This window comes from Acanthaster planci, linkage group LG06, assembly GCF_054643075.1.
Source record: "Acanthaster planci isolate LZ-2023a linkage group LG06, COTS_SCS, whole genome shotgun sequence".
In the NCBI taxonomy this organism is placed as follows: domain Eukaryota; kingdom Metazoa; phylum Echinodermata; class Asteroidea; order Valvatida; family Acanthasteridae; genus Acanthaster; species Acanthaster planci.
In genome coordinates this window covers 10,525,718-10,538,837 of record NC_141782.1, presented here as the reverse complement: position 1 = coordinate 10,538,837, position 13,120 = coordinate 10,525,718, and the positions used below count along the sequence as shown (strand labels likewise).

The window sequence follows — 13,120 nt, the reverse complement described above, 5'->3', positions numbered from 1 at the left end:
TCACCAAGTTGTGGGGATGAGTACGTTTTGCCTGGTATTGCATACAGAAATTCGCTGGAATATGTTTAGATTTCCTCCATGTTGCAACAGAGGACATCCCCGTGTGTATACAGGTCGTTCAGCATGAAGCGGCCAACTTGTGTACAGACATGTCAGAAGTCCTCATAATGTAGGGTATGATGACATTGTGTGGACTTGCACACATCTGCACAATGTTTTGCCCTAACTGAAAAACAGTTTCAGAGGCAAAGTTATCTGTGGCAAAATGAAGAGGAACAGTCCAGGAAATTGTCATCAACAATCCAGCTCAAAGGAGTTATCCTAGTGGGAGAAAAAGGAGCATTTTGCTCAAGTTTCCTTAACCACAGGAGAACAAAGGAATGTCCCCACTTCGTATGTAAAAGTGTGAGCGTGTCGGACCGTGTGTCTCGAGGAGATGTTATTGTGTTTGGGGTTTTGTGTTTTTTTGCAGTCCTACCGGCAGAAAGCTGACCTCAAGCTGGGCAATCTGTCCAGCCGCATCCAGGCCCAGGACAGCTCCCACGTCAGCCAGCTCAGGGAGTATGAACGGGAAATGGCCCATCTCAAGACCTTGCTGCAGCAGAAACAAGATGAATTGGACACCCTAGGTTCTGACAAAAGGTGGATAATCATCAGAAATTTATTCAGGAGTGTTTCTTCTCAGTAGTCGGTCCCTAAAGGGCGTTGTCTGAGCGTGAGCTTTGGTATTTCAATGGTTGCTGAAATATTGGATACATTGGAAGAGTCACAAAATATTGCGAATGTAATTTTCTAAATGTTGACAAGGTAGTGGTGGATAACAGATGTCAAGCGTAGGACTTTAAGCTTTATCTTTGGGAGCTGAAGACTACATTAACCACTTCCTGCCAGGGCAATTATCAATGTTGATGATGCTGGGCCAGGATATGTATCTTTTTTTCCGTTTTCAAAATTCTTTAAAAATTCGTATCTTCATTTATTAGACACTTATAAACATGTGAAGGACTGTCTGGTGTCCACCCTAGCCGGACAGACAGAATCTATTGACGCCTGACATGACTGAGTATTTCAGCCAGGCCTGCAGCCTTGTAAAAAGAGCCCAGATTGTGCAGTGTTATATAATTTTCTTTTGTTCGTGAACCTAGCTCAGTGCGCTGCTGACCTCTTTTCAATAGGGGCCAGATTAGCTTGCAGCGGTGCTGTGTGGCTCATCGCTGTGGTGGTAGAATGCTTTTGTCCCTGGTGGTAATCCGCTAGCTCTAAATGCCCCAAACTGTGGTATACTGTTTCAAAACAAGGCTGGATTCTCTCCACTCTTGAGATGGAAAAAATGTCGGTAATGCCCAGCAGCCTGGTCTTTTGTTCCGAGTAAAGTCTTTTGTTACAAGACTGAGTTCTGTCTGAGTTCGGAGACCCCGGCCACGCATATAAAGCATACGTGTCCGGATCCGGATTCCCCGGCAGGAAGTGGTTAAGCCATGTGCACTGGCAAGCAGGTCTGTTGTTTGAGTTACTTTTAACCACTCAACACCGAGATTCCGGGTATCGGAGACCTTTGCTGTATATTCATGGCCGGAGTGCCTGAAATTGGAACTTTGGAACTGGGCCTTCATTCGTGGCCAGGGTGACCGAACTCATAAGAAAACACCAGGCTGCTGGGACTTGCCAATCAAGGTTCATATGCTGACATTAGAGGAGGTAATCCATTGTTGTTTTGAAACAGTACCATTGTTTGCCACTGCCAGTGCCTGCAGATTATCAGTGGGGACCAAAGTGCTCCAGCACTCCAGCGATGAGCGTTGCAGTACCCTGCATGCTCCTGGAATCTGGCCGTGTTAGTAAAGACAACACCGTCATCCAGCTACGCACTGGGCCAATTTCTGGAACAAAGGAAATTACGCAACACCCCACCATGGGTGCTCTTTACTGGGCGGCAGGAGTGGCTGCGGTACTCACACGTCAATGGAGGTTGCCTGTCAGAGTAGACTAGCCACCAAAAAACCAGTTCATCGTTTAGGTGTACATGTCCAGTAAATGAAGATATGAATTTTTGAAGAATTTTGAAAACGGAAAAATCACCTGGCAACGGGCCCTGCATGTGCAAACTCCACCCGGCATGGTGTGGTTAATAGTTTTCAGTGACTCTGACCAATTTGTTAAAACGTTGTTAACATGTTGAAATACATTTGATCCACGTTAAAAAGGAAAAAATCCTTCAAGATTTGCATAAGATAGGGTGTCATGTGTGCTTGGTCAAAACGGTATCTAATTTGGCTATCATTTTGTGCAAGTAGAGCTTGGTGTAAGGAAACATTTGTTGAGTGGTGTGTTTCTGGGACCTGCCAAATAGCAGGCCAGCTGCTTGTTATTGTGTCAATGACAAACGACTCCCCAAGCTGGCATTGCTCTGATGTCCATTGTGAAAGTTGTCTGCCTTTGTTTCACTGTCACCAGGAAAGTTGAAGAGCAACTGGAGACGGTCTGGCAGACAGCGACGGCTGACAATCGCCGGTTGAAGGCCAAGCTGCAGAAGTCCCTCAGGGAGCCCCACTCCCGGAACGGCACCCTTAACGGAGGCGCCTTCGAGTACGAGTCGGACAACCGGGGGCTGATCTCGTCCGAGAGCGACTAGAAGGCTTCTCGGCCAGTGGGTGAAGACAGCTGCCCCAGAGACTGACCCCTTGAGGGCAGTCGAGCCAAAGTGGAGTCTCTCAACAAGGCCCGGACTGACGGTGCTCATCGTATCTCAAACCAAGCCACAAATGGTGCCAGTGTTGAACCCAAACCCCTGGACACAGTTTTGTATTCTTAGAGGAGAAATGGATTCAAATTATTTTAATTTATCAACAGGTGTTGCTTCAGGGAGACCATTGATTTCATATGTGATTTTGAGAGCCTGTCAGTCAAAAGACATCAACCTATCTTTCCTTTATTTGCGGCAAACAAATTTGTGTCCAGGCTTTCACCGAGTGTGTTATTTCCTTGCAATTAATGGCCGGCCATCATAAGCATCTGTTCATTTTCCTTTTTGCATGTGTCCATTAATGTCGGATAATTTTGTTGTGCAAAGTAGAAGTGGATTATTTCTGTGAACCACTCTTCTTGCACAGTGGAAATGCAACTACAAGCCCGAACACTCGTTCTCTTTTTTTATAAATCCTTTGATCTGCCTTACTGCAATCAGATGTAGCGACATCACATTTGTAGTAATTTGTGTACAAATTACTAATAAAAGGTGCATTTGGAATCAGTCAACCGGACATGTAGTGGCTGAATAATATTGGTAATCTGCACTGATAGAATGTGAAATGTACACCTGATTTTTGAAAAAGTAAAACTGTGGTATTTTGTGTGGATGAAAGTGTGTTTGCGACGCAAGTTTATTTGAAATTTGTGGTGCCTTTTCACAATTTTGAAGAAACATTTATGAAACACAAGGACAGTCCAAACCTGTTACAAAGTATTTTTGTAATTATTAACGTTCAGTAGAGGCTGTCAAAGTGAGAACTGAACAAAAAGTAGCGCTATCACACCTTGATAAATACACAAATGAATGTTTTATTAAATGTAAAATTTTGGAATTTATTTTCTTTCAAAAGACAAAAAATGCTGGAGATCAGCAAAATACGACAAACAAATGTTGAGCTTTTAATATCAGAGAGGGAAAAAAATTCACGGAAAGTATGATGCGAGATTTTTAATGCATTGGTCTTCATCCATGTTAGTGTTTGAATTGCTTAGCTTGGAGGCAGCCAACATGGGGGGCCGTGAGGCCAGACCCCTCCTCCCCTTTGGCAGGTCCTATAACATAATGCGGCAGTGCTTCATGAATCGGCTATTGATGGCTGATGCTCTCACGTTCGTCCCCTCGACTTTGAAAAATGGTGTGCCGCCGTTGGCTGGGCTGCGACAAGAAATATGGATGGCCGTAGCCGAGGAATTTGGACCATGCCTATTACAAGGCGGAAGGGACGCAAGTGCAGGGATACCATTGACATGATCTGTGCCATGTACGGTTGTCCTTACAGTGCCGACCCAATACTGGACACTGGTTCCACACTCTTCTCATCCATTCAGACCACTTACTAACACGTTGAAGGCTCTCCTACCTAAATACCAGATTTCACCCATGACAATGGCAAATGTCTGTAAATTTCACGTCAGTCAGAGCACCCAATAACATCCTTGTTCTTGAACATCTTTTCCGTCAGATTGTATTCATGCAAGCATGTAATCATTCATTTGCTTTGAGCAGTACTCTTTGTACATATTTCTATTTATATTGCCAGTTTACTTTGTATTATAAAGTGTCCAATCTTTTGAAATGCCAAACTTTATCCTTGTATGTACAATAATTTTCTTTGGACATGAGGGTAATGGTTTTCTTCTTGTCACTGCACCTTAGTGAAATACCAAATGAATGTCGAATGTGTGTCATATTTATCTCTGTTTATAAAAGGGTAAGCTTTTAATTTTGAATTAAATTGCACAAGAATGAAGACTGTGCAGAACCCAAATTTACTTGTATAAAATTTATTTATTTTGTCAAATTATATACATTTTATGATTGTGCCGCTTCTGGGAGACATTTTCCCATTGAGTTGCAACAGAAGTTGACAAGTTGGGTCAGTTCATACTGAATTCGCTTCTTTTAAGCAACAGTCTCAGCCAGCCACAAGCAGAGAACATCTTAATTACACAAATGATTGAAAGCCAACAGTGCAATTGCATATTTCAGGAAAAGAAATTCAACTGTTAAAGATTCTCTTTACTCCATAAACACAGATTGACTTGGAGAGACTGGAAGACAAACTTCAGAGATCTTTCTCTGAAAACACAGTCTTTCAAAAATGTGAAAATTTTAAGTGACAGCTAATAGGTAATACTCTCTCCGATGTTTGCATCAAAGGATTTTTCTTTGTTCTTTTGAAGTGGAGTTTCTCTTTAAACTATCACAAAGTCACCCACTTTCTTTTTCAGTGCTCAAGTGAAAGACGTCCTGCGGTGCTAATGTGTATTCAACCTGAAGCTGACCCAGGCAGGCCAGTCCAGCATGTCCAGAAGGTTGAAATTAGTAACCAGGAGGTCACTGGCTCCAGCTTTGGAAAGCAAAAGCTGCCAAGACTCGTAATTCTGAAAGATGTTCCAACAGACAGTGCAGTGATGCGAATAACTTTACAATTGGTGATTTTGCTATGATATCCTTGACATAATTGACATTGGTAGTATTTCCTCATCAAATTTGCCTACCAGCTTTTTCCGACATGACTAAAAACTCAGCATTTAGTACTGTAATTAAAAGAAATCTGAACTCATGGCCTTTGAATATCAATTTTCAGGTAAGAGTGATATCCAAATATAATGCACTATAACTTTTAAAAGGAGGAAACAATGAACCTGTCGTATGAGTAAACCATCCTCAAATATCCTTTACTATAAAAAAGAAAAAAGTTTTTCAATCCAATGAAGCCATTTGATCGCACTGAAGAAACTGACAGACAAAAGTCAATAAATGTTTGAAATCACATTCTCTGCCCCCTCCCTGACACACCAGGTTATATTTATGCCATTTGATATATCTCCCACTAAACATGACGATGTGAACCACATCAGCTTTGCTGTTCACACTGAAACTGCATTCAAACGTTCAATGCTGTACAAGTTTCCACTTGGGAATGTTTTCAAAAAGTATGTCACTTGGGTTCTTAGAAAAAAACAGAAAGTAAACATTTTTTGACCTTTGACCTTCAGTTGATCCATTTGACCGTTCTCTAATTGTTTTCGGTTTCTGATCCTTCGTCTGGTGTATCAAATTCATCATCTTCGTCCTCGTCTTCCTCTGCACTCTTGGCTGTCTCGTTCGATATCTTCTCATCAGGAATCTCGGTTTCCGTCGCTGGGGGTGGTTGGTCACCTTCCTGAGGTTGCTCTGGGGACGTTGTGTCCTCAACTCTGGACAATTCATCTGCAGCTGAACAGAAGTGATATTCTGACGTGAAACTGGGTTCTCCAAACTTGTTAAGCAATTCTAAAAATGCTGAAACTGTGGAGCCTAACTTATTTGCTCAAGTGCAAATACCATAGGGGGCGCTATACTGGCTCAATGGCAAGAGCTGGTCGTGGGTTCCGGCATTCATCGTACAGTGTTGACTGATTCTGTGAACAAAGCCTCAAGAGTGAGCATGTGTTTCTGACTGAATTGTCATGCACTGTGCCAAACTAATCGGGTTTTACAAGAGAAATGAGGGTGTTCCCACCATGCTGTGGGGTGTGACGTGGAACAAATGGAATGTAATAATCGTTGGTGAAAAGTAGTTACAATCTACAAAGGCATACACTGTAGATAGTTACAAATGAGGAAGTCCAGCGGGATTTAACGAAACAATCACGTCATTCTATAAATTGGGGGTCCAAAACTGTGACATTTTTGGTGTCTCTGTTACACCCGAACTGTGGAGGTTGACAAGGAAATATTAAAATTGACTATAAGCTCCATTTATTTGTTTGGCAGGTATTTTGTGTTACTTTATCACTCTTAGAAAGTAATGACTGCATTCTAAACTTGCAAAATCAATGGTCAGATGTGACAGGGCTAAGAAAAAATTAGACCCCAAATTTATAGAACGACCCAATTGTGGAAATGACAAATCGAGCACCTGTCTCTGCTCCATCAGGGCTCTGTACTTCATCTCCTTCTGCTCTCTCCCCTTCGGTCTCCTCCTCAATCACGTCCATGACCTCCATCTCATCCTCGTCATCTTCATCCTCGTCATCATCGCCTGCATCCCCGTCTCTGGTTTCCGTGCCGCCGATGGGTGGGGCACCCAGAAAGTCATCCAGAGCTTCCTGCTCTTGTTCGTCGACGGTGATCTCAAAGTTCTCGATGGAGCTGACGTCAGTCAACGAGTGGGTGCCCTCGGATGATACCACTCCTGAAATGGGCATATCATAGAAGACATGTAAGCCCCCCCCCCGGGACTTTGCGCAGAAAGGAATCCTCGAAAATGAAATGTATACAAACATTATTTACACTTCATCGGAAAAGCAGTTTTACGGGTAATCACACTATCTGTGAAAAAACACACCAACTTGTATTAACAAAACTTCCATAATTAGCAATCATGCTTAAAGGCATTTGGCGGGAAAACTACATGTACATCAGAATGTTGTTCAGCTAAGAGCAACTTTGAAAGGTGACACTCTTACAGCTAGGGATGTTCTGTGGTGCAAACCTCTGACAAGTCATTCTACTTACGCTGCATTTCCCCGTGCGTCTTATAGTGCTGCATGTCAGCCGCAAAGACATCCTGAAACGCCTTCTGTCTCTCCAACTTGTCGGCTTTCTGCGATTCCTCCTTCAGACGCACGCTCTGCTCGTACTCCTCCTGCAGTCGGACTAGGGTGAGGAGGACAGAAGAATCAAATGAGGCGGAGACCAGGGTCCTTTGTCTGTGGCCACTGGGTGTGTTGATAATGACAGTGGTGTCTCTTCTTACATGAGCTTAATGTGGCAATGCCTCATGGATGTAACTTGGTACGGCAAAATGAAGGTTGCGCAAAGGTATTTTAGATTGCCATATATGCAGGGCTAAAAATTAGCCCTGATTTTGAAAATCTCAACAAAATCGCAAAGAATCTGAATACTGTATTGAATTTGTCTTTTTTTATTACAATGTTTTGTTCTCCATGCTAGTTAATCTGACAAGCAAACACTTACCTCTCATCAGTCCTTCTTCTTTTCTACGGAACAAAGAGGGAGAAAAATTGTTCATGAAGCTGGATTTGTCAAACGACTCCCCACAGCGTGGAACTGATCTTTGAGACATAAGCCACGAAACCACTGTATGGGTTCAATGATCACCAACCGCAGCATGGTTTTTAACAACTGAAAGGCAAGTGCTGTTACGTTTTGAACAGGAATACTAGCTGTTCCAAGGCTGGGAATGTGTATTTCTCAAGGGGAACACTGGTCACTGCCCTTGTCTACTTTACTTGGAAACAGCCTGTACCCATTAGGAACACGGCCTATTTCTGAGGGGAACTCGTGGTGTTCTGTAAAAGAGCAATTCCATAGGGAAACAGCAATGTTCTGACTTCTGAGACATCCCCTCAGGTGGCAACTTGGCCCTTTGATTCTGCATTGTTAGAACACGTTGACAGATTTTCAAGATCTGCATCAGACAGCCAAGTGTCATGCAACAGTCATCCTCCTCAGGTTAACCTACTCCCATCGATAATTTGTGCCCCCGAGTTTCAACCATAGAGCGCCAAGACATAAATCTGCCCCTACCCCCACAGTGCACCACTGTCTTCAACCTCCAAGCGCCCCTTCAACAAACTTCAGGATTCTATCCATTAGTTATAAACACATCTGGTGCTAGGGTCAACACCTGTCAAGACACTTACAGTTTCTGCTGCGTGTACCTATTCAGCTCGGCGGTCTGTGTCTGCTTATTGCGGAGCAGTTCGCAGTGGTCAATCAGATCCTCGTAGCCGAGCAACATGGACTCCACCTCCTCAAACTCCGCCTCCAATTTACCTGCCGAAATTTGACAGAAACGTCAACATCGGTGCGATTTGGACATGACCGAGGTCTGGAGGTGCTTATATATAACGGTTTTGCCCTTACCCAACGTATATTAATAAGCACTGTATGCTCAGTGCTTGTCCGAGAGCTTGCGAAAAACCTCACAAGCTTACTCGGGTGGGATTCGAACCCATGACCTCCTGCTTACTAGTGCAGATGTCTTAACCACTCGACCACCGAGCTTGCCGGGGTCGGCTGGCCGGTCCGAGTCCGAGGTGCGTTGAAAATTTAGTTTTGGTGCTTATTACAGCAATGTACATAGTCCGATATATCAATATAAGACACACATTGGCAACAGATCAAAGTGAATTTTAACAAAAAAATGGGCTCTCAATTAATTAGTAATTAATACTGATTTCGTAAGGCAAATGTGGGAAGGAAAATAGCCCATCTTTAGGCATATAAGAGCAAGTCACAGGAAAAAGGAACTTCCTGTAAGGATACATCTCTCCTAAATTGCCAAAAAACAAACAAAATCTTTTTTCCACAGACCATGTGGCATTGTGAACTTTCTAAAGTCTTGACAAATTGTACAAATCACTCAACACCTTGTTTTGTTGTTGCTCATGTCAAAAGCCTGCCAGGGTTCGATTTCGACAAACTGCATCACGTATGCCAGGGCTGTTTTCCAATACTCAACTTCGTCTCCGTCTCAGGCTTCGTCGCCCAAACTAATTCCCAATTGTGAGCCTGAAGCGTTTAACTCAAATTGGATTACTGTAAGTTTTTGCTCTCTTGGATCTTATTTGATGTTTTGTGGCACTATTAGACTAATTAGTGCGCTTACAGCTTCAAAGTCAGGTAGTAAAAAAAAAAACAGTTGAAACCTGAGATGGAGCCGCAGTTGAATATTGGAAAACAGTCCATGAGAACTTCCACACCTGCTTTCTTCTACAATTTATTTTGCTTACCTAAAGATACCCACACTACCACAATCACTCAGCCCAAAACCCACAAATCCAACATGAACATTTAGTCACATGAACTGATCTTAAAATGTACCTACCAATAGCCGCTGTGAGACACTGGATGTTCTCTACAAAGTGCGGGAGGTCCACTAACTGTTTCTGAAGCTGGAGCAACGGTTCCGCCCGACGCTCGTAGTTCAAGAACACCTCCTGAACATGGCTGTCCACAACCTATGTGTAGAAAAAAATAAAGCGAGAAATACCACCCACCTATAGTTTGGTTTAATATAAGACTTTCAAACCTAACCCCCTGTGGAACACAAGATGCTTAAAACTGGAAATTTTCTGAATTACTTCGCCGGACAGAGGCAGGGTAGAGAAAAATGCGAGCAGTGGTTCAAACTTGTTTCCAATGCTTGTAAAAAAAACTGGGTAACAGCATGGCTTCACTGACAAAAACCGTTTTCACTTGGACTCACCGTCGCTTTTCCTGCTGCAGTCTCTATTTCTTTATGAAGTTCAGCCCACATCTTCTGAAATCTAGTTTAAAAATGAGAGAGAAAAAACCAAATGACATCCAATGTACAAATAAATTTTTTGAGTACTTGAATACATTACAACATCACTTTTAAATATGAAACTATGCTTTATATACGCTGAACTAAACACACATCTTCATTTCAGACAGAGGCTGGTCGCTAAGACATCTTTAAGGTGTAATACCTGTCCAGAAGTTCAGCACCCGCATCCTGATTGCAATGTGTAGAGACTGAAGGACTGCAAGGTTTGAAAACAAACAAAGCATTTCCCGTAAAAAAAAAAAAAATTATTAGAGTAAAAACAGACGTTTTTATTTTGGGTGGAGACAGTTCCGGAGCTAAAAGGGAAATTCTTTGGGGAGGACAAATCCCCCTCAAAATGCAGCAATGCACACCTGAACAATTTCAACTTTGTAACAGAAGTTAAGACTGAGTGGTCGATAAAATATAATCACAGAAAACCTTTTTTTTTTCACATTCATCCAAGACGACAAGATGACCACCGGTTTGCCAACGTAAATAACTGACCCGTGATCTGTACTCACATGTCTTTTCTCAATGCTGCACGCTCTTCTCTATGATAAAAAATAAGAAGAAAATGAGGTCAGTGAAAATGTCTTTGCAGATATTGCAATGCATATGCAAAAAAGTAAATTTTCCCCCAAAATTAACCCCCGCCCAAAAAAATTCAGTCTTCAAATGATCAGGCCTCGTTCTAAGCCATTACAAAGTTCATGATTCACCAACTGCTTTGCCATCCATTTTACCTGCGAGATCGCTTGACTTCTTTAGCCCTTGTGCTAAGAGTCTTCAATCTGGAACAAGGGGAAATGAATACCAATAAATTCATCCAAATTAAATAATCAAACCCTTTCGGCACAAGACCACCTGGGAATGAATTTGCTTCACCATAGTAATCAGAGAAATCTACAAGATCGAAGAAGTTAAATTACAAATCGAACAAAATAAAAACGAAACATGGAAAAGGTGCAGCCCAAGTAATGTCCCACTTGAACATCTTAGCAATCATGAGCACAATCTGTTCAGCTCCACTCAAAGCAAATTCTGGACGGAATCGTAATGAAGTCTGTCCAGAGTCAAATCACGAGGGACTGGGAGGGTGAACTGTGATTCGTGACTTGAGGACCGGTGATTGGCCTGGCCTGAGAATTTGATTTACTACAACTCTTGAAATGCACTCCCATTATCTAAATTGCTATGCTACATGTACATGTATTTAAATGACCGATGCGGTAAGTTCCCAAGTGCACAAATGCTAAAATAAATGGCAGTATCAATGTTACCGGTAATAACAAAAAACAACAACACACAAATGAAAGAATGGGATTGGCTTGTCACTGAAACCAGTGGTCAAATCACATCATCGGTCAGCGGTCTGAGTTCAGCGGTCTGTGAAGAAAAAAAAAATTCAGAAAAGAAGAAAAACAAACAAAAACCTGGGCATTACCCAGTGGACAAGTCTTGCTGGACATGATGCAGCCGTTCCTTGAACTGGTCAAACATGGCCGTGGGTTCGGCAGGTTGGGGGTTAGTCCCTCTGCACCTCAGAAGAAGTTGAAGAATACCTGCAATAAATCTGTGTAGACGGACTTTGCAGGTTAGTCTCAACAAATTTGGACACTCATATGACAGGGGATTTGCTATCCCAAAAGAGAAAAGAGGTGGGTGTGTGAAAAATCCTATAGTTCTAGGAGTAGGGATTTGCCAGCACACTGTTGATTATCGATAAACCTAGCACTATGGGGTTTGTCATGCCTACTGTGTTTCCACAAGGGAGGTGGGTGTGACAAACTCCGTAGTTTTTGAGACTTTATTGGTATAGCTGAAATAATCTCACTGCTATCAGTCCACTTCCACTGCACGAACATCAATCAGCTTGTGGTGTTTTGAGTTTTGAGTGCCGGGAGATGGACAGAGTTCCATACTTGGGCATCACTTGACACACCATGCAAAAACCCCATGAGAATGATCTGAAAAGTTCCACCATGTCTAAGCATTGCTTAGTAAATGTTCAATATTTTCCCTGCTAAATTTGACAACGATTTAGGATTTGTTATTGCTTCTGATGGCTGGGCCTTAGTGATTTCCACATACAGATTTCAGAAAGAGATTCATATACAGACAACACTTGAGGCCCTGTGCACAAACCTATGAGACTTGTCTGAAAACAAAAGAAGTGTTTCCTAGTAAATGCTTTGGAATTTTCTCAGCTAAACTTCACTTTTCAGGACATGTTTTCACTTTCTGACGGTTGTTATAATATTTTGAGGGAAAATTTGTGTTGTCCGTAGGGCCAATGGAACTCTTTCCCAGATTACTTCCCGACTGGAGTATTCTCGCAGTTGGGATGACGTCAGTGAGTCTTAATTCTTCTCTCTGATTGGTCAGTTGGTGGCTAGCTATTCCATGTTTCACACTCGAAACTCAAAGGGGCAAAAATAGTGTTGTGGTCTTCAGGGAAAATCTGATTTATCGACTAAACTCTTCACCTTTACATCGAAAATGCCCGGAATTTCACTATTTAAGTGCTCTGAATATCTCCCACACTGTTTCAAAAGGGTTTCAGTTATTTTTTATCATAATCAAAAAAAAGGGGAAAACATGCAAATCCCCGTAGGCCTACGAAGTGAATGGAGAGTTGTTTTTTTACCCAGAAGTGAGTGCAACCAATCAACAAGATAAATGGAACAACCTCCGACAGCGGGAATCACTGAAATTGCCTTGGTCATGAACTATTCCCCTAAAACTATAGAACTCAAATCTGCGATCAGTATAGGGCTAGTACATTGTATGCATACAGCTCAGAAAAAGGATAGGCCAAACTCGCTCTGCCTCTCGCTCCGACTACTGGGAGCGATGACATGAAAGTTTGTAATAACATACCAAACAAGAAATCAAAATTTCACGAAAGTTCAAACACTCTTACCACAAATTTGATTCCAAACAGCCCATCAGCACACTCACATGACACTCACTCAAAAAAAGTATAATTAATTATGTACGTACGACTAGGTTTACGTTACGTTACAGCAACACAACTCGTCACAAGATAGTGCTACCTGCAT

General features: G+C 42.3%; 2 protein-coding genes across 5 annotated transcripts in view; one reads left to right on the top strand and one right to left on the bottom strand.

Annotated features, from left to right (window-relative positions):
• cep89 (centrosomal protein 89) overlaps nucleotides 1-4,517 on the top strand; it is a 21,784-nt gene extending 17,267 nt beyond the window's left edge. For both annotated transcript variants that reach the window (XM_022228284.2, XM_022228283.2), the window contains 2 exons: nucleotides 473-642; nucleotides 2,455-4,517. In XM_022228284.2, coding sequence (XP_022083976.2) covers nucleotides 473-642; nucleotides 2,455-2,632 — 348 coding nt within the window. In that variant the 3' untranslated portion in view covers nucleotides 2,633-4,517. The remainder of the gene's footprint in view (nucleotides 1-472; nucleotides 643-2,454) is intronic.
• On the bottom strand, nucleotides 4,518-13,120 carry LOC110975646 (dysbindin-like). 3 transcript variants are annotated; one of them, XM_022228285.2, is made up of 12 exons: nucleotides 12,982-13,120; nucleotides 11,503-11,631; nucleotides 10,802-10,849; nucleotides 10,580-10,609; nucleotides 10,219-10,272; nucleotides 9,975-10,035; nucleotides 9,594-9,726; nucleotides 8,407-8,539; nucleotides 7,718-7,740; nucleotides 7,256-7,396; nucleotides 6,657-6,932; nucleotides 4,518-5,971 (listed from the first exon to the last, which is right to left on the bottom strand). In XM_022228285.2, the coding sequence occupies exons 2-12, from the start codon at nucleotides 11,556-11,558 to the stop codon at nucleotides 5,772-5,774; spliced, it is 1,155 nt and encodes a 384-aa protein (XP_022083977.2). In that variant the 5' UTR covers nucleotides 11,559-11,631; nucleotides 12,982-13,120; the 3' UTR covers nucleotides 4,518-5,771. The 3 variants fall into 3 exon arrangements, with proteins under 3 accessions (XP_022083977.2, XP_022083980.2, XP_022083978.2); XM_022228288.2 differs by having other exon boundaries at nucleotides 4,518-5,965; XM_022228286.2 differs by having other exon boundaries at nucleotides 13,062-13,104.

What these genes read in the sequence shown, in the direction of transcription:
- LOC110975646 (XM_022228285.2), bottom strand. Translation starts at nt 11,558, where the DNA reads ATGTTTGACCAGTTCAAGGAACGGCTGCATCATGTCCAGCAAGACTTG. An exon ending in GGTGCTGAACTTCTGGACAG is followed by an intron (nt 10,036 to 10,218) that starts GTATTACACCTT and finishes TTTTTAAACTAG; the next exon opens with ATTTCAGAAGATGTGGGCTG. An exon ending in GTGTCTCACAGCGGCTATTG is followed by an intron (nt 8,540 to 9,593) that starts GTAGGTACATTT and finishes AAATTTCGGCAG; the next exon opens with GTAAATTGGAGGCGGAGTTT.